The 22,500-nt window shown below is 41.2% G+C and overlaps 1 protein-coding gene across 1 annotated transcript in view; it reads right to left on the bottom strand.

Annotated features, from left to right (window-relative positions):
• Positions 1 to 2,300: 2,300 nt before the first annotated feature.
• The window catches only part of mbd2 (methyl-CpG binding domain protein 2), a 54,005-nt gene continuing 33,805 nt past the window's right edge, over positions 2,301 to 22,500 (bottom strand). The window contains exons 6-7 of the mRNA XM_079871541.1: positions 15,340 to 15,465; positions 2,301 to 3,322 (exon numbers count right to left, since the gene is read on the bottom strand). Of these exons, the coding sequence (XP_079727667.1) occupies positions 15,351 to 15,465 (115 nt within the window). The 3' untranslated portion in view covers positions 2,301 to 3,322; positions 15,340 to 15,350. The remainder of the gene's footprint in view (positions 3,323 to 15,339; positions 15,466 to 22,500) is intronic.

Below are 22,500 nucleotides of genomic sequence, written 5' to 3'. Positions count from 1 at the left end.
TGACAGTTTCTGCAGGTTTATGATGGTTTCTGCTGGTTTATGATGGTGGTTTGGTTGAACAGTCGCTCCTAGAGGGCAAATTATTATTATAAATATTTCATATTTTAAACAACACAAATTATATGAATCAAATCCAGTTCATTTGTTTTACAACATAGCAATTTTTTTGGCAACAATTTACAATATGGTATTAACTAACATGAACTAACCATGATCAATACATTTGTTACAGTATTTATTAATCTTTGTTAATGTTAGTTAATAAAATTCCAGCTGTTTGTTCATGTTAGTTCACAGTGCATTAACTAATGTTAACAAATACAAACTTTGATTTTAATAATGTATTAGTAAATGTTGAAATTAATATTAACTAAGATTAATAAATGTAGTGGAAGTATTGTTCACTCTTAGCTCATATTAACTTAACAACTAATGAACGTTATTGTAAAGTTACCACATGTTTTAATAACTTACAGTACTAAACACCATATATTTATGCTCTTAAAATTCTTTCTAAAACATCATAGTGACAGATCCTGATTTACATTCAAAAATGAATTTGTGCAAAAGAATATAAATTGCTAGTGAACATTATAAATATTAGAATGAATCTGAAATGATCTGCATTATAGAAAGTAAAAAATATTTGTTTAATGACTTGATGAAAGCTAGTATAAAGTGTAATGTGTATTTATGATTAATCTTTCACGAGTCACTGTCAGAAGCCGCTGTTTTCTGCGACAGGAAATGATTGTGTGCCGTTTCTGATTGAACGTGTCATTTCCTGTAACGACAGGAAGCCATTAGCAGAGAGTGATGAGTGTTATGAGATCAAGCAAAAGCTCAGCGTTGATTTCATTCATCACCAGCGATCGCTCGAGACACGTTTGCATGTCAGACATCAGACCATCGACACATCATTAATATTCTCAGAAAATAAAGCGGCCTCGAGGAACAGAAGAATGAAGCATTAGAATCTCTGTTATACACTACCAGTCATCAGTACGGGGTCAGGAGGATTTTAAAGAGTCTCTTCTGCTCATCAAGGCTGCATTTATTTGATTAGAAATACAACAAAAACAGTAATATTATTAGAATGTAAATCATCTGTTTTCTATGTGAATATATAGTAAAGTGTAATTTATTCCTGAATTTTCAGCATCATTACTCCAGTCTTCAGTGTCAGTGTTTTATTTCAGGATTCTTTGATGAATAGAACGGTCAAAAGAACAGCATTTATCTGAAATAGATTTTTTTGTAACATTATAAATGTCTTTACTGTCACTTTTGATCAATTAAATGCATCCTTGATGAATAAAAGTATTGATTTCTTTTATTTATTTCCCACAAAAAGCCTTGATGAGCAGAAGAGACGTCTTTTAAAAACATTAAAAATCTTACAGATCCCAAACTTTTAACTGGTAGTGTAGATCGTGATCAACTGGGTCACTTTCAGGAGAAAACGCCCTCACACACACACACACACACACAGAAGCTGTTAGTCGTGAACGATGGACGATACACTCCACTGACCCTGATGATGAACTTCTGTCTGTACAGGATCATAAAACTGCAGTTCTTCAGTCTTTTGTGGGAAGAAACACAAAAGAGTGTGAATGATCTATAGATCAGCTGTGGGCGTGTGACCTTTCCCGACCCCGCCCCTTTTTCCACCAAAGTGACTGATTGGACAATCAACCGAAAACAAAACAAAAACGCTGCTGGCCAGGCCAATGATTAGTCTTGATTTATACGGGAAACCTGAGGTTGTTTTTCCAGTGTCGGGATGTTTTATAGCTGCAAAACGGAGGAAAAAAGAACAAATGGACAATCAGCTAAAGCGTTTTTCTGAAACGGTGCAATGACAAGTTCATAATTAAATTATTGTGGTGAGATCGTGAAAAGCAGCTGTAAACGAGAACCAGATGTGTGTCTCTGAGTGAGTTCACGTAGTGTAACAGCGCAGCGCTTCTGGGTCGTACGTAAGAACGGAGGCTCACTATTGGCCAGCATCACACGCATGACCAGCGTCGGCCAATAGCGAGCCTCCGTTCTGACACAGAAAGTATTCTCGTCGCTTGATGAACTTAAGGTTGAGCCGCTGTAGACACTGGACTATTTTAACAATGTCTTCACTAACTTTCTGGACCGGCAAGTTTCACTAACAGAGAAGCCTATGGAGGAGTGAGACAGCTCTCAGATTTAATCAGAAATATCTTCATTTGTGTTCTGAAGATGAACGAGAGTCTGACGGGGTTGAACAACATGAGGGAGAGTGATTACTGACAGAACTTTCATTTCTGGGTGAACTAACCCTTTAATCATCACAGCAAACGAGATAAAGAGAGATTAAAGAATTGACCGGAAAGACATTATTCACTCGTATGAGAGACAGTCGCTACAATGTGACATCGCATCAATAATGCAAATCACTGGATTATAAACACTGCTATTCATAAATGAGCAGGAGTGTTAAAGCGTATGAAATGTAATTCATTACGATACTGTGATTTGTTCATTCATTCCTCCATAAAATCGGCTCCAGTCAGTCAGGCTACTAATCAGATGTGGCAGCGTTAATACGAACGTGTAATTATGAGTTCCAGACTAATTTCGTGCTTTGTAACTTTGAATCATTTCTTCAACAAATACAAGTGGCATTTAAAAATAAGAGCATTTCATAAAGACATTAAACGCACATCATAGAGAATCAACAGCATACTAGATACACGACCAAAAATCACAAGATATATAAGATATATTTCTTCAAACCACACTAAACATTTTAAAGCATCATCAGCTGTATGTTGTAGAATAATTGAAGTAAAACATAAGAGCATATTTGTGAATATAATCATTTATTTCTCTAGAATGATGCAAGAAATTTACACATCTTTATCTCAAGGTATAAAATTTTTTCTTAAATAAGCAGTTTTTTCATTCATACGTTTGTAAATGTATTAATTATTTGTTACAAACCCTGAAGAGAGCACATCCCGTACGACCAACGACAACAAAAACAAAAGTAAAAATAATTTGCAATACGAATCCAGCGACGGTCACCTGAATTGACATGAGGAATTATTGCTCTGCATTTGTCCATTAAAAAAAAAGCTGTATTTTCTGTCTAGTGACTTCTGTCTGACACATTGTTCTCAATTATATATAGATATGTACATCAAAATATATGCTCTAGTTGAAAAAGGCCTTGGTTGAAGCTATCTGTAATGGATTATGAACGTGTGCTTGGTTCAGCCGCTGTTGACGCAGACTGATGACATCATTTCCAGGACATCCACGTGACTCCAGTGCACAAAGAAATCTGGAAAATAAACAATAATTCACCATCAATGAATGTGTGAAGTAAGTTAATAGATGCTCTATGTTTTTCTGAACAAAAATGGCCATTTTTCATGAACAGTAGGTGGCGCTGTTCCCAGATTTGGTATGTACTCTCAGATTATGGAGCTTATGAAGTGCACCAAGTTTCATTTCAATAGATTAAAGTATAACCAAAATATAGCAGTTCATCTAATTTCGGGTCAACATCGTTAACTCCCCATCATCATAACTTTTGAACAGAAATTTATATAAAAATTCTGTCCACTGATCATCTTGGGTAAGATTTGTCAATTTGGGTAAGAATCTGACAAAATTTGGCGGAGGAAAAAGGAATACAGGATATTTCAAAATGGCGACTACTGTAATGGGTTAATGTAAAAGTCTTAATGTAATAGATTGAATGTGATCAGCATGATGAGAGGAATGAGAGGTGTACTAAGACTTTTGTTTCTAGAACAAACGGTTCAAAAGTTATAACCAAAAGAAAATTAATTTTTGAACTGGTGGTGGCGCAATAGAGTTGGTCCTAGAGGCCCTAAAAATGTCAGATTACTATTCAGGACTAAGTGTGCTCCAGTGCTCAAAGAAATAAATGTAAATTCAGCATCAATGAAAGTGCAATTCGTGTAAACTACGTTAATAGATGCTCTCTGATTGATTGATCAAAAATTGCGTTTTTCATGACCAGTAGGTGGCGCCGTTCTGAAATTTGGCATGTACCCTCAGATCATGATGATGATGAAGTGCACCAAGTTTTGTTTCGATAGATTAAAGTATTACCAAAATACAGCACTTTTGGGGTCGACATTGTTAAATTCACATCATCTTAACTTATGAACACAAAAGAATATTGAAATTCTGTTCAGACTTTTGCCCAGTGATCATCTGAGCCAATTTGGGTAAGAATATGACAAAATTTTAAGGAGTAGTAGCGGGGAAAGGGAATACATTATATTTCAAAGAAATCTGAAAAATACATGTAAATTCAGCATCAGTGAATGTGCAAGTTAATAGATGCTCTCTGATTTTAAGTTCTGAACAAAAATAGCCATTTTTCATGAGCAGTAGGTGGCGCTGTTCCCAAAGTTGGCATCTACCCTCAGATCATGGCGTTAAAACGAGATTCACACAGATCGATAACGGCTGTTATATGAAATACACTCGAGACGAACGAGTGAAACGGGAGAGACACAGACGGAGATGAGGGTCAAATGAAGCTGAACTGCATTTATAAAAACTCCATCAACAAAATATAGTCAATGTCAAGCCAAATATACACTATATAGGAAATCTTGGCTCTGTGAATGTTAATTTCGTCACAAAAGTGTGACTATATTATCGGCCAGCTTTTTATTTAAAGTTACAAGGTATACAAGCATGTCCAACTTTATCTACAAACAGTAAAGTCTCTTAAAGGAGAACTCCGGTCAATTTTAACATTGAGCTCATTTTTTTGTACATTTGGAGTGCTGTCAGTGCAGAGAACAACGGCAGAAATCGGTGTTGCCTACACTGTGTTATCCTCTTTTTAAAATTTGCACCCTGTTGACTTCAATGTTGACTTCAAGTTTTAAACCTGCTTTTAGCCTCTTAACATCCTTGATATGTCATTACAAGTGCCCAGCCATGTGAGTGATTCCTTCAGAGTGAACACGAGTTAATCTGACTGCAGTAGATGTGAAAGATATGAATAAAAATGATGTTAATTCAGCCAGCGCTCATACCTGTATTTACATCCTGTTTTCGGTCGAAGTCCACAGTAATCGATTGTCGAGTTCACGCGCGTGATCATAGGTAACTAAAGAACAGTGGAGACTCAGACTGAACTCGACAATCGACTACTGTGGACTTCGACCGAAAACAGGATGTAAATACAGGTATGAGCGCTGGCTGAATTAACATCATTTTTATTCATATCTTTCACATCTACTGCAGTCAGATTCACTCGTGTTCACTCTGAAGGAATCACTCACATGACCTGTGCACTTGTAATGACACATCAAGGATGTTAAGAGGCTAAAAGCAGGTTTAAAACTTGCCCCATTGAAGTCAACAGGGTGCACATTTTAAAAAGAGGATAACACGGTGTAGGCAACACCGATTTTTGTCGTTGTTCTCTGTATTGACAGCACTCCAAATGTACAAAAAAATGAGCTCAATGTTAAAATTGACCGGAGTTCTCCTTTAAAGTGATTAATACTACACACATATATATATATAAATCTTAACTATGATTGTTTGTATCGTCTCAAAATGTAAATTTATCATCATCCAACTGTAATCTGATAAATGTGACTATAAGGCATGAAGATATTATACACAATAACATCATGATTTTCTGTAAAGCTGCTTTGAACACACACACATTCGCATTTACAGTAACACTCTCTTCAAATCGTGTGTTTTATCGTTTATCACAGTGAAATAAATAGACCCACCACTGTAAACATGATTTCTACTTTATGGCTTTAATTCATTCTGTACAGCAAGCTGCCATATTCAATTATAAATAAATGGTATTAAAACACTTTTATCTCTGTTTGAATGTTTTCCGCAGTAATTTCGTCTGATAAAGGGAACATATTTACAAGCACAATTAAACCTAATCATCATAAAATGTGTTTTTAATCACATCAGAAAACACAAATCATGCACACGCAGAGAAAATGCAACGTGTAAATGTACATAAATATCAATGCTTTTAGGTTTTAATGCGGGTCCATCACAGAGGCGTGTTCAATCAGTCCGCGAGCCGCGCGGGTAATTAGCATCTTCATTAGCAGAAGCTTTTCACTTACGCCGAGATTTCAGGATAAAGGGGGTAATTAACACAAACTGCCCTACAATTTAAGAGTTTGTGTGAAGCATTAATTACACACTCACGGCACAACAAACAGAGCGCTTTGGGGTTGAAAACTTGGGGTTGAAAGCTTTATTATTATAAAGCAGCGAGTTTGGTCAATCAGTAACCTTAGCTTGCACGTTTTATGCCTTCGGTCTCGTTATTATCATGTAGAAACCAAGTGTGCAGCAAACGTCCTGAAAAGGTATTTTTGAGATGTCTATAAGATGCCAATAAGATTTTACCGGACCCGTCACATGTGTTGTGTGTGTGCCGATGAACTCTGGGAGATCCAGGGTCCCGTTATAAAAGCATAATCGCTACAAACATTCCTTTGCTCCATTCTCGACAAAACTCCAGTAATACAACTGCATGTATTGTTGGCGGATTAGCGGTAATATAACTATAGGAGTTGCATGCTTTTTAGGTCATTTATGAACTAAAAGTGTTTTTATTTTCTTTATTTAAGAATAGTGTTTTTATTTAGTTTAGGGAAGAATGTTTAATGTGGAATGAATATTAATGCTTGAGTGATGGATGTTTTTGGTGGGTTGATGTTGCAGCAGTTCTTCTCATCTCTCATCTAACACAAGTTTCTCCTACGGGAGACGATAAGAAGTAGCTTGACCTTGAAAAGTGATCTCGATCGCCCCCTGGTGGCCGGCTGCAGTATAGCTCATAAACCCCGCCCTCTCCATGTAATCCAATGGGACGCGAGCCAAACTAAATATCCAATTACATTTTCTGAAGATGGTTTCTGTCATTTTAGGTAGTTCTCGTCACGCTGACGCATGTTCAAGTGTTCGTTTGTCCAATAAGTTTGGTTTTAGTTAGTTATTTGATGCTATGAAACCAGGGTGTGGTGTAATGATTGACAGCTGTGCACACGATGAGTGTGGGCGGGACCTCGGGCTCCACATGATGTCATCGCAAATACCGTTTCTGGGATATTTTGGCCTCATTTTTCTACAGTGGAAGGAAGTGGTAGATGGTAGAATGTGTCAATATAGACTTTAAACACAGGTTTTTGAAACACACTTGCTAAATAGTAATAATAGTAATTTAAAGTCCCCCTGTAGTGAATCATTTCATCCCTTAAAACTCATCTAAAAACAACATTTAAACGTTTTTTTCTTTAAAAAACAAAACAAAACTTCATGCCTTAAAATATCTTGAATGTAACTCGACACACTCGCCTCATTTAGTATGCGCGGTTCTATGAATATGCAAATGAGCCCCGCCTCCACTCACTCACTCAGCTCAGAGATCCACTTTTTGACGATCACACGTTGATCTGATTGGTTACAAGGTAGTTTGTGACGTCAGAAACACCAGCGATTTCAAAGCGTGTTTTTGAGACTGTCTTTGGTTCACTGCAGTTTTAAGGAGGAAATACTCAGCAATGCTGTCGACTTATGAACTTACACATGGTTTGACTTAAAGCAGATTAAAAACACCACATAGACACATAAACAACATTAAAGGCTGGATTTTCACCACAGGGGGACTTTAAATTAATTTAACACAGGCGATGCATTATGGGAAATGAAGTGTTCTTCCACCCTGATCCACACAAGTTAATGTAATCAATATGACGAAATACATCAACTAAACACAAGTGGCATTTCAAACATAATAAAAAACTACTTTCAAAGCCTTTAAAAGTTTATCTTGACAAACTCTGCTTTAGTAAAATATACAGTTGTATGAATTTCTAGGTAACACTGAACAATAACGTCCTATTAACTAACATTAGTTAATGCATTAACTAACAATAACCAATACATGTGTTACAGTACGTATTAATCTCTGTTAACATTAGTTGATCAAAATTGTTCATTGTTAGTTCAGGTCCATTAAATAATATTAACAGATACTATAACTTTTGATTTAAAAAAAATGCATTGGTAAATGTTGAGATGAACAAATGCTGTATTAGTCTTGTTCATGTTAACAGATGAGACCTTACTGTAACGAGTTAGAGAGATGTCGCGTGTGAAACGACTCTGAATCCTCGAACACGCGTGTCTAAACATGTTGTAATTAGAAGTCAGCGAATGAAGCGACGCTCTGCCTGCAATTAACTGATAAAACATTAATATCAGAGCAATTATGTGAAAGAATGATTGTGTTCCCTTTTATGGTCTGAACGAGAAGAAATGCAAAAATGCAACTAATTCAAGAAGAAATAAATGATGAAAAGATGAAAAGATTCACAATAAATGACTGAAATCCCAACGCCAGAGTTATTTAGTATCGCTGAGACACTATTAGAGCTGTTTACATATATTTATTTTCATCTTAGTTCAAATTGAAATTTAGTTGTTTTTGTCATTTCCTTAGTTTGAGTTATTTTATATTATCCGAGGGTAGTTGAGAGACATTTAATTTGAGTAGTTTTTGTCTTTTTTGAGTTTGTATTTTTTAAATACGTCTGAATTAAATGTTGAAATTAACAAACTAATATGAGTAAATGCTTTGGAAGTATTTTCATTGCTAATCCTTATTGTAAAGTGTCACCTTTTAACTTAATTTCAGTTAGCATACAGGCCTGTTATATTTCAAGTTAGTTTTTTATAGCTTTGTTAATTATAACTCAGTCAGTAATAAATGAAGGAGAAACTCATGCGTCCTCCGCACACACACGACAGCGAGGGAGTGTGTGAAAACTCGTTTAAATGAGAGGAAACATCCTCTCGACAGACTCGTTTATCATGTGACCCGCCTGTGGAATTCATGCAAATGCTATTGGTTTCTGTGCGCTGGCTAATTTGTATTTAAATTGTGTTTTGTGTCGGGAAGCTGAAGCTCTTCTGCATTCACATCAGAATCCCCTCATAAACAAACCCAATCCCACGGAGACTTCAACAACTCTTCAACGTCTACTCGGAAAACATGGAGACTAGCAGATGTGTAACATTCCACCGAGCTTCACCTGTGCATTCATCTGGGAATATACATATGACATCATGAGCTCATTAACATATGACCGCCCACATGCAGCCAATCATAGAAGAGATCAGCTGCATGCATAAATACATATAAACGACGTCTTAAAGGTACAGTAGCAAAAACAGCCGGACTGTAAAGGTCAGAGACAGTGGAAACGATCACAATACTCAAATGTTCTTGGTGCAAGAAACCTAACTAACACAATGAGCCCTATTTTAACGATCTGAAACGCAAGTATCAAACGCGAAACTCAAGTAACTTTGTGGGCGGGTCTCGGCGCTGTTGCTATTATACCGGCGGGATAAATGACTCTTGCGCCCGACACAAATCTAAAATGTGTTGGTCTGAATCGCTTCATTACTCATAGGTGTGGTTTGGGCGTAACATGAAATAAACCAATCAGAGCATAAACTAATCAGAGCTTGTGCCATGGCGGATTGATATTATAGCGGCAGATTTGCCAGGAGCGGTTCACAGCCGAGGAGACCGACGTTCTCGTCAGGGCCGTAAAACACAGAGAAGTGACATTGGGGATGGAGAAACACACCCAGATTAGCTTCGCTTAAACAGGCGTATGATAATTTGGGTAAATGTGTAAGCTAGATTTATGCCTATTCTTCACATCTTCATGGACACCACAATGATTTCCCTCATGTGGTAATATTGTTCCTTGTAATTATGTATGATTTTCTAAAAATGAAAACTGCTGCTTCTGTGTGTAGATGAGAGAAGCAAAGTGTGTGTGTGTTGTGCTCATGCTACATTGATTATGGCCAAGCATGCGCCCTTAAAATAGCCTCTGAATAACATGCGCAACGCGTCACTGACTTTAGACGAGGTTTCTCCTGGTCAGTGGCGGAATTGTTTTCTGAAACTGCAAAATAGCACCAGGGAAAGTTTGCGCCGGAACACGCCTCCTCTTTTCCCTGAACCGCCCCCGGGAGCGCAAGTTCATTCCCTAATTTACCGACGTGCGTCTGTGGAGGGAAGAGTCCGCTGTGCGCGGGTGAGAAATAGGAATGAGACATGCGTCGCTGTACAAAGTCAATTGCGCTGGGTGTGAGATAGGGCCCATTATCTCAGTGACATGAAATTTTGTGACTTTTGTTACATTGTCTGTCTAAACACACACACAAAACTGGGTTTGATTCGGTTGTTCTAAAGGTATGTTAAAAATAAATAAATAAATAAGTTTAAAAAAAAAAACATTTGTCTTCGGGGCCCAAACGGATCCCACATTGAAAATGAATGGGAAAGTTGAAAAAATAAGATTTTTTTTATGTGTCATTTGTCAATAAAATCCATAAATCCCACTTCACACACTCACACACACACACACACAATCAGACTAAGTCTTTTAGTGGCAACTTATGTGGCATTTTTGCAAATTTATGCAAAATTACTGCAAAAAAGGCTGTTCAAAAGACTTAAAATAAATTACAAACTTTGTCCAAACAATCATTTTAATGTATTTTATAAATGTTTAAATGTATATATTCTCAAAAAATAGCACAAAGGTTCTGCACAGAGCATTTGGCCACTTCCAGAGAAATGAATGGATGTCTATGGGCCTCTGCTGGACATATATGGTCATTACATTTCTCTTCTAGAGCTGCAGTTCCTACATGTTTTTCTCTAACCTGCAGATGGCAGAACTCTGCCTCTCACACCTAGATCAATTTCTTATATTTTATAACTTATATTTAGTTTAGACGATAACTTTCAATAACTTATATTTAGTTTAGATCATCATTAAAGTATTTTATTTTCATAAAAATTGTATAATTCATATGCAAGGTAATGGTGTAGTTGATTAATCATGTGGTAAATATGTGGTAAACAAAAAAAATGTAATTAAAATTTTTTTTAATAAAATTAATTTAAAAAACTCAAAATAAATAAATAATAATAATATTTTTTTAAATAATTAAATAAATAAATAAATAAATAAATAAATATATCGTTGCACAGCAATATTAAAAATGTATGTTTTTTATTCAATACCTCCAAACGGACCCCAAAAGACAATGAGTGTGAACTGTAAATGAGGAGAATATGAGGGTTAAAATAAAGAGGTCTAAGTGAAAACAAAGCTTCCGTCTGATGTGTTGTGTGTGTGTGTGTGTGTGTGTGTGTGTGTGTGTGTGTGTTTGCAGTGACGAACGGATCATTCAAGAAAGCGTTTCTGTCGACGAACATCAGCATTCAGAAGAGCCACAGATCTTCAGTTCTGCTGAATAAACCCTGATACGGTGAACACACACGCGTCTGAAGAGCGCTGACAGCCGGGCGAATGAAGGAATATTAACTATTAATTCCCTTTAAAGGAGAATCAGTGCAGGAGGAGGATGAAGAGGTGAGCGAGGAGGACGAGGATGAAGAGGTGAGGTGAGTGAGGAGGACGAGGATGAAGAGGTGAGCGAGGAGGACGAGGATGAAGAGGTGAGCGAGGAGGAGGAGGATGAAGAGGTGAGCGAGGAGGACGAGGATGAAGAGGTGAGGTGAGTGAGGAGGACGAGGATGAAGAGGTGAGCGAGGAGGACGAGGATGAAGAGGTGAGCGAGGAGGACGAGGATGAAGAGGTGAGGTGAGTGAGGAGGACGAGGATGAAGAGGTGAGCGAGGAGGAGGATGAAGAGGTGAGCGAGGAGGACGAGGATGAAGAGGTGAGGTGAGTGAGGAGGACGAGGATGAAGAGGTGAGCGAGGAGGAGGATGAAGAGGTGAGCGAGGAGGACGAGGATGAAGAGGTGAGCGAGGAGGACGAGGATGAAAAGGTGAGCGAGGAGGATGAAGAGGTGAGCGAGGAGGAGGAGGATGAAGAGGTGAGGTGAGTGAGGAGGACGAGGATGAAGAGGTGAGCGAGGAGGACGACGATGAAGAGGTGAGTGAGGAGGACAAGGATGAAGAGGTGAGCGAGGAGGAGGAGGATGAAGAGGTGAGCGAGGAGGATGAGGACGAAGAGGTGAGGTGAGTGAGGAGGACGAGGATGAAGAGGTGAGGTGAGTGAGGAGGACGAGGATGAAGAGGTGAGGTGAGTGAGGAGGACGAGGATGAAGAGGTGAGCGAGGAGGACGAGGATGAAGAGGTGAGTGAGGAGGACAAGGATGAAGAGGTGAGCGAGGAGGACGAGGATGAAGAGGTGAGCGAGGAGGAGGAGGATGAAGAGGTGAGCGAGGAGGACGAGGATGAAGAGGTGAGCGAGGAGGATGAAGAGGTGAGCGAGGAGGAGGAGGATGAAGAGGTGAGCGAGGAGGACGAGGATGAAGAGGTGAGCGAGGAGGATGAGGATGAAGAGGTGAGCGAGGAGGATGAAGAGGTGAGCGAGGAGGACGAGGATGAAGAGGTGAGGTGAGTGAGGAGGACGAGGATGAAGAGGTGAGCGAGGAGGACGAGGATGAAGAGGTGAGCGAGGAGGACGAGGATGAAGAGGTGAGCGAGGAGGATGAAGAGGTGAGCGAGGAGGACGAGGATGAAGAGGTGAGGTGAGTGAGGAGGACGAGGATGAAGAGGTGAGGTGAGTGAGGAGGACGAGGATGACGAGGATGAAGAGGTGAGCGAGGAGGACGAGGATGAAGAGGTGAGCGAGGAGGATGAAGAGGTGAGCGAGGAGGAGGAGGATGAAGAGGTGAGCGAGGAGGAGGAGGATGAAGAGGTGAGGTGAGTGAGGAGGACGAGGATGAAGAGGTGAGCGAGGAGGACGAGGATGAAGAGGTGAGGTGAGTGAGGAGGACGAGGATGAAGAGGTGAGCGAGGAGGACGAGGATGAAGAGGTGAGCGAGGAGGACGAGGATGAAGAGGTGAGCGAGGAGGATGAAGAGGTGAGCGAGGAGGAGGAGGATGAAGAGGTGAGCGAGGAGGATGAAGAGGTGAGCGAGGAGGACGAGGATGAAGAGGTGAGCGAGGAGGACGAGGATGAAGAGGTGAGGTGAGCGAGGAGGACGAGGATGAAGAGGTGAGCGAGGAGGACGAGGATGAAGAGGTGAGCGAGGAGGAGGATGAAGAGGTGAGCGAGGAGGAGGAGGATGAAGAGGTGAGCGAGGAGGAGGAGGATGAAGAGGTGAGCGAGGAGGAGGAGGATGAAGAGGTGAGCGAGGAGGATGAAGAGGTGAGCGAGGAGGAGGAGGATGAAGAGGTGAGCGAGGAGGACGAGGATGAAGAGGTGAGCGAGGAGGACGAGGATGAAGAGGTGAGGTGAGCGAGGAGGACGAGGATGAAGAGGTGAGCGAGGAGGACGAGGATGAAGAGGTGAGCGAGGAGGACGAGGATGAAGAGGTGAGCGAGGAGGATGAAGAGATGAGCGAGGAGGAGGAGGATGAAGAGGTGAGGTGAGTGAGGAGGACGAGGATGAAGAGGTGAGGTGAGTGAGGAGGACGAGGATGAAGAGGTGAGGTGAGTGAGGAGGACGAGGATGAAGAGGTGAGGTGAGTGAGGAGGACGAGGATGAAGAGGTGAGCGAGGAGGACGAGGATGAAGAGGTGAGCGAGGAGGAGGAGGATGAAGAGGTGAGCGAGGAGGATGAAGAGGTGAGCGAGGAGGAGGAGGATGAAGAGGTGAGCGAGGAGGAGGAGGATGAAGAGGTGAGGTGAGTGAGGAGGACGAGGATGAAGAGGTGAGCGAGGAGGATGAAGAGGTGAGCGAGGAGGACGAGGATGAAGAGGTGAGCGAGGAGGACGAGGATGAAGAGGTGAGCGAGGAGGATGAAGAGGTGAGCGAGGAGGAGGATGAAGAGGTGAGCGAGGAGGAGGAGGATGAAGAGGTGAGGTGAGTGAGGAGGACGAGGATGAAGAGGTGAGCGAGGAGGATGAAGAGGTGAGCGAGGAGGAGGAGGATGAAGAGGTGAGCGAGGAGGATGAAGAGATGAGCGAGGAGGAGGAGGATGAAGAGGTGAGGTGAGTGAGGAGGACGAGGATGAAGAGGTGAGTGAGGAGGACGAGGATGAAGAGGTGAGCGAGGAGGACGAGGATGAAGTGATGCGACTCTCTTCACACGCGTGTGTTAATGAGCCCGTGAATATTTCATGACAGCGACACACACTTCTGCACGTTTCCACCATCACTCTGAGCCCTGTGTGTGTGTGTGTGTGTGTGTGTGTGTGAGAGAGAGAGAGAGAGAGAGAGAGTGAGAGACAGTGTGTGTGTGTGTGTGTGAGAGAGAGAGAGAGTGAGAGACAGTGTGTGTGTGTGTGTGTGTGTGTGTGTGTGTGTGTGTGTTTCATTAACATACTTGTGATGAAATATTAAATTCCCCAAGACTGTAAACACGGCTCTAAAAATAAGTCGCTGGACTGGGTCCCTGTGTAGTGTTCACTGCTCCCTGTTCCCTGCGCACTGGATTCCAGTTCACTTCACATATAATCATAAATGTTTCTTGATCATCAGATCATCATATTAGAGTGATTTCTGGAGGATCATGTGACTCTGAAGACTGGAGTAATGATGCTGAACATGATCTTTTCTTCCAACCTCTTGTCCCCTTCGATTGGGAATCTCTCTTAAGATGACACTTGTGTTCGAATGAAACACAGCTCATGTTTTTAAAGTGCTCCTGAATTCTGATTGGCCAATATATTGTTCTCATCATGAGAGATCTGGACCTGAACTAGTTTACTGAGGCTCCAGGCCTCATCATGCCTCTGCGTCACTCCTACGGCGTTGAGGCCGGTTATGGTTCTGCGTCGGGTTGCTTTGCATCGCCTCCAGAACGCTGGGGGGGGTTCGCGAATCTCTTTGCTAGTTTGTTTTGGTTCTGTGCGCCAAAACAAGAACAAAACAAGCGGGAGGGGGAAACCGGAAAAGCTACACTCCGGAAATGATGTGTAATCTGACCAATCACAGTCCTTGCGGTCTGCGTCGCCTCGACGCGTCGAGCTACGGCGGAGGGGTCGGAGTCGATAAAGTTTTAAATATGAATATTTTTCTCACACAAACATCGCTTCACTTCAGAAGGCCTTGATTATTCCCCCCCGCAGAGCCTGTGGAGCACATTAATCATGGATAGATGCACTTTCATGATGGTTAGATGCACCTATCCATGACTGCCATTATAAAGCTTGGAAGAGCAGGGCATTTTCTAATATAACTCTGACTGTATTCGTCTGAGAGAAGAATGTCATAAACACCTAGGGTGACTTGAGGGAGAGTAAACCAAGGGCTAATTTTCATTTTTGGGTGAACTATCCCTTTACATTCGCTCAGTTCCTCACCTGTCGGTTCTCTACGGCGCTCGACCCTCAGGGTCTCGACTGGACTCGGCGGCCCGGGCCAAAGTGTCGGCCATCAGAGCTTCTTCCAGACTGAGCCGGGCTTGATGGACCTTCAGCTCTTGCTCCCTGAGGAGAGAGAGAGAGAGAGAGTCAAACACACACACACACACACACACACACACACACACACCCTGATGGACCTTCAGCTCGTGCTCCCTGAGGAGAGAGAGAGAGAGAGAGTCACACACACACACACACACACACACACACACACACACACCCTGATGGACCTTCAGCTCGTGCTCCCTGAGGAGAGAGAGAGAGAGAGAGAGAGTCAAACACACACACACACACACCCTGATGGACCTTCAGCTCCTGCTCCCTGAGGAGAGAGAGAGAGAGAGAGAGAGTCAAACACACACACACACACACCCTGATGGACCTTCAGCTCCTGCTCCCTGAGGAGAGAGAGAGAGAGAGATGAAGTCAAACACAAAACACTGACCTCACTTTATCTGCGTCTCACCCCCCCTCAGGCCTGTCAATCAATCTCTCATGACCTCTGACCCTCAAACACACCCACACACACACACACAACACAAACCCTCGGTTCTCCGTCTCCCTCAAACACACACCGTTCACTACCTTCCCCCTTCAACCTTCTCAGCATCCCTCAATCCTTTCATTTTAAACACTATAACAAGAGTAAAATAATAAAAGAATGCCTGTTTTCTAGTTAACTAGCGAATGTAATAATGCAAATCTAATAACGCAAGTATATTTAGTAGGGATGCATCGCTATGAAAATGTCGGCCAATACCGATAACCAATAATTCTTTATATTTGAAATACCGATATATCGGCTGATAAATCTAACCCTTTATGTCATGATATGAGAGCCTGATTACAAAAGCAAAAGTCTCACTATTAAAATCCATGTCTCAAACACACAATTATGATGTTCTCATGATATTTTTATGTAGCCGACATGACAGACGTTGCTCTGAACTGTATTTTCCTTTTTTGAAGTGATTTCAATCATATTTCAAGCACTTCATAATCATCATGTTGAACAGTGCGCATCTGAAGAGTCTCAGCTGAAGGAAATAATACATTATTTATCGGCTCTAATATATCAGACACATTTTCTTATCGAGCCGATAACATTAAAAATGAACCGATACCGATATGATGGCTGATATATCGTGCATGCCTAATATTTATCCTAATTGAATCCTAATTGGATGCATTTCACCCTGTCTGACACAACGATGACGTGACGTTTCTCTCATTATGAACAACACGTCTCATTAGCAAACTCAGAGACTGACTCAGAGCAAGTGCTGTGTGAATCAGACACTAGCGTCGCTGAAAGTGGATCATTAAAAATGATAGTTATGAGAATATAGTTGAGATGGCCAATATGAGTCAGATGAAAACATCTGAAATCTAAGTCTCTAAAATAGTTCCCATCAAATTAAAAATGAAACTACCAACACGTTTCTCGTGGCTCTGGTCCACAGATGAGCCGACGCTGGCATCATTTAATCAAATCGAGATGCAAAATCCAACAAAAATTCTGTTAATAACACCACAGCCATGAGCTCACCAACATATTCACACATTAACACCTCCTGAGCTTCAGCAGCTCAACAGTGTGAGCTAAACTGTTACACACACACACACTCGTTCACATAAACACGTCTTAAAGGCACAGCGTGAAATCAGCCGGTTTAGACCCGTATGACCGCCTGTCTCCTGTGAAACACACAAGATATTTTAAGAAATGTCTCCAAAATTATCTAAATATTAATGAATTTTTAATGTTTTGATTTAGAATGTATTTTCATATTTGTCGTTTTCAGTGTAATTTTGTTATGTGCATTTGTCATTTTTATTAGCTGTCATTTTTACTATTTATATTTACTTTCATTTCAATGCAGTGAGTTTTATTTATTTTAGAGTTTCAAAAAGTTTGTTCTCAAGGCAAAACAACTTTATTTAATTTCACACACACACACACACACACTAGGGCTGAACGATATTCTGTTTCAACATCGACATCGCGATGTGCGAATGAGCGATAGTCACATCGCCGGAACATGCGATTTGAAGGGTAACGTTAGTAGCACCCATAATAGTGTATTAAGAGAACGGTAGCACACAGTAAACACGAGTTTGTTGTACGGCTTTTTGCTGGGGTGACATACGCAATCCGCGTGCCTGCAAAGTGATTGGTTCGCAGTGCCGGGCTCACCGCTCACAGCCAACATTCACTGGTGTGTTCAGCTATTTGGGACTAGCCTATTTCATCTACAAAAAGGAGGATGTTGACCAAAAAGAGGTAGGCTACTTTGCTGGAGTGTTATAAAGTTGTGGATGGTTGTCTTTTTTTAAAAAGTCGTTTATTTTTCGAGTTCGCATTTATGAGGAAAAAACAATGTTACGTGACATTACAGACGCGTCCGTTATGAAAGCGGCACTAAAAGACTGCTTTAAAACTTTAACAGAGACCTCAAACAGAAAGCACAAAGCCTTTCTTTAAAACGAATTTCGTTTTGTATTAATTGTATCTTAATTTTAATCAGTATTTCATTATCCAATTTCCTGGATTTAATAAATAAAAATTAATTATAGCAGCCAGCGCCTGAACTGGAGATTAAGCTATCATCCATGAACCGAAACTCAGCATAAAAGGTAGCCTACTCGCCTCACACACCTAAAAATAATAATAATAATAATAATAATAATAATAATAAAAAATAGAAATATAACTATTATCTACAGAAATCTCTACTTTTAAACAGAACCATTAAAAAAATAAAAAAATAATCTGTATGAAAAGTGCATTTCTCCCGATCACTGCTCCGAAGATCGCGAGTCAGTATTGTCAACTTCATCTTTACAGAAAACACTTGTTTATTAATAAACAATTAAAATGTCTCATTGTAATATTTTACATATTATTAATCATTACTTTTGCTGGGTCTAGGTGCCGTTTACATGAACACGTCACTGAATCAGCACAGAAAACATAATTTTTCGGGTCCTAGAACCCGAAGAACGTTAGGTCCTGTGTAGAACGTTCACCGAATTCTGAGAGAAATATGTTTCTGGAATAAAATATTAAGTGGCCTTTTTGTTACTTGTAATGAAGCTTGCTTATTAGTGAAATTATTAATAACATGGAATGGTAATTATTGACTTTAGCCTGGATTGATGGCTCGCAATATCGCGATATATATCGTTGGGAAAAAAAATATCGCAATGTATTTTTTTTTCCAATATCGTGCAGCCCTAACACACACACACACACACACACACACACACACACACACACACACACACACACTCACTCACACTCACTCTCACACACACACTCACTCTCACACTCTCACACACACACACTCACTCTCACGCACACTCACACACACACACACACACGCACTCACTCTCACACACACTCCCACTCTCACACACACTCTCACTCTCACACACTCACTCTCACACACACACACTCCCACTCTCACACACACTCACTCTCACACACTCACTCTCACACACTCACTCTCACACACACTCCCACTCTCACACACACTCTCACACACACTCTCACACACTCACTCTCACACACTCACTCTCACACACTCACTCTCACGCACTCACTCTCACACACACTCACTCTCACACACACTCACTCTCACACACACACACACACACACTCACTCTCACACACACACACACACACACACACACACACACACACTCACTCTCACACACACACTCACACACTCACTCTCACGCACACTCCCACTCTCACACACACTCTCACGCACACTCACTCACACACACTCTCACTCTCACGCACACTCACTCTCACGCACACTCACTCTCACACACACTCCCACTCTCACACACTCACTCTCACACACACTCCCACTCTCACACACACTCACTCTCACACACTCACTCTCACACACTCACTCTCACACACACTCCCACTCTCACACACACTCTCACACACACTCTCACACACTCACTCTCACACACTCACTCTCACACACTCACTCTCACGCACTCACTCTCACACACACTCACTCTCACACACACTCACTCTCACACACACTCACTCTCACACACACTCACTCTCACACACACACACACACACACACTCACTCTCACACACACACACACACACACACACACACACACTCACTCTCACACACACACTCACACACTCACTCTCACGCACACTCTCACTCTCACACACACTCTCACTCTCACGCACACTCACTCACACACACTCTCACTCTCACACACTCACTCTCACGCACACTCACTCTCACACACACTCCCACTCTCACACACACTCTCACTCTCACTCTCACGCACACTCACTCACACACACTCTCACTCTCACACACACTCACTCTCACACACACTCACTCTCACACACACTCACTCTCACACACACTCACTCTCACACACACTCCCACTCTCACACACACTCTCACTCTCACTCTCACACACACTCTCACACACTCACTCTCACGCACACTCACTCTCACACACACTCACTCACACACACACATACACACACACTCACTCTCACACACACACACACTCTCACTCACACACACACACACACACACACTCTCACTCTCTCACACACACACACACTCACACACACTCTCACTCTCACACACTCTCTCACTCACTCACACACACACTCTCACACACACTCTCACTTTCACACACACTCTCACACACACACACACACACACACACACACACACACACTCACACACACACACACACACACACTCTCACTCACACACACACTCTCACTCTCACACACTCTCACTCTCACACACTCTCACTCACACACACACACACACACACACACACACACTCACTCTCACATACACTCACTCTCACGCACACTCACTCTCATGCACACTCACTCTCTCACTCACACACACTCACACACTCTCTCACTCTCACACACACTCTCACACACACTCTCACACACACACACACACACTCTCACACACTCTCTCACACACACACACACACACACACACACACACACACACACACACACACACTCTCTCTCTCTCTCTAATGGAAGCTTGTTTGTCGCTGCTCCTGGTTTCCTCTTATATAACCCAGCTTCACCATCAGAACCATTACGACACACAGAGGAAGGAACAAGCGTTTGCTGCTCGTGTGTGTCCTGAATTATAATGATCAGATCCATGAACTCGATGACATTCCTGCATTTCCCTCTGAACGCCAGAACGGACACACACCTCTATATATGAAGACAGGAATAAATCTCTATATATGAAGACAGGAATAAAGAATAAAGCGCATGATCACTGAGGCCTCGTCCACTCGACAGGACCGTTGCTCATTTCAACATCTGGGATTTTTCCTGTTTTTTTTTATCTCGCAGGCCTTTCCTTCCTCTAATGTTCTGGCAGACGGTCATGAAACTCCAGAGTCACGTGTGCATCTACTGCCATCTAGTGTTCAGGACTGGAAAACTGTGTTCACACACACAACTGGTAGGAGAGATTTTTACATATCCAGTCATATTTCAGTTTAGGAAACATATCTGTGTGTCAACAGTAACAGAACAACTAAATCACAACACTGATATTGACCCACTGCATCTCAGAAATATCACCATTTAAAACTTATTAATATTACTAAGTAGATTTTAACCATATATGAACAAAATGTTTCATCTGTCAGGAAAAACGTGTTTAAAGCACACATTATTAGTCATCTGAGATGAGTTAAACACTCATGCTAATGATGTTCATGACATACTTTAAAGATTTAAAACTCATGCTTTTTTTTTCATAACTTACAACAGCCTCAAACTCACAGCCATTAAAATATAAGGTTTATTTTCAAATCAATTATCTTAACTTCTAACCACTCATAGAAATATAAGCACTATATATATATATATTTATTTATTTATGTATTATTTAAATATTAACGTTAATTTTATTTGTTTGTTTGTTTGTTTTTATTTGCTTGTTTTTTGTTTGTGTCTGTCTGTTTGTTTGTTTGTTTGTTTTATTTGTTTGTTTTTATTTTGTTTGTTTTTATTTGTTTGTTTTGAATTTTTTTTGTGTTGGTTGTTTAGTTGGTTAATTAATTGGTTGGTTGGTTGGTTGGTTGGTTGGTTGGTTGTTTAGTTGGTTAATTGTTTGGTTGGTTGGTTAATTGGTTGGTTTGTTAGTTAGTTAATTGGTTGATTGTTTAGTTGGTTAAATGGTTGGTTGGTTAGTTAGTTAATTGGATGGTTGTTTAGTTGGTTCATTGGTTGGTTGGTTGGTTGGTTGGTTTGGTTAATTGGTTGGTTGGTTGGTTGGTTTGGTTAATTGGTTGGTTGGTTGGTTGGTTTGGTTAATTGGTTGGTTGGTTGGTTGGTTAATTGGTTGGTTGGTTGGTTGGTTGGTTGGTTGGTTGGTTAATTGGTTGGTTGGTTGGTTGGTTGGTTAATTGGTTGGTTGGTTGGTTGGTTGGTTGGTTGGTTAATTGGTTGGTTGGTTGGTTGATTGGTTGGTTGTTTAGTTGGTTAATTGGTTGGTTGGTTGGTTGGTTAGTTAGTTAATTGGATGGTTGTTTAGTTGGTTAATTGGTTGGTTGGTTGGTTGGTTGGTTGGTTGGTTAAGTTGGTTAAGAAGTTTAGATCACTTTCTGCTAACCAGCTCTAGCCAGAGTTTTAACCACTATAATCACAACACTTGTTTGCCAATCACAAATTTGCCAGTCCCACTATTAGTGTATGCAGAGGACTAGACGTCTCATCTGTATGCTGGAGGAAAGCCAGACAGAAAACAACTACAGCAGGAAAATCTTATTTCACTTGTGTTTTTCATACAGCAAGCATCCAATTTACCCTCGGAGCCTCGGAGTGAAATGACTCTTGCAGATGAGAACTCGGGATAGTTTCAGCTCGGCTTGAACTGTGACGCCTGATTCCCAATGCTGAGCGACACGCCTCGACTGAGAGGGAACTCGATGAATACATAACACTTTCAAACTTCACATCACATCACTTCTCAATTATACTGGAATATTAACAGGCCGGCTGATCTCACAACAAACCTATCAGAAAACATGTCTTGAACAAGCAGG

This window comes from Squalius cephalus, assembly GCF_949319135.1.
Source record: "Squalius cephalus genome assembly, chromosome: 5".
NCBI classification, from domain to species: Eukaryota; Metazoa; Chordata; class Actinopteri; order Cypriniformes; family Leuciscidae; genus Squalius; species Squalius cephalus.
Note: the sequence above shows the minus strand (reverse complement) of the source record. Positions and strands in the feature narration are given on the sequence as shown.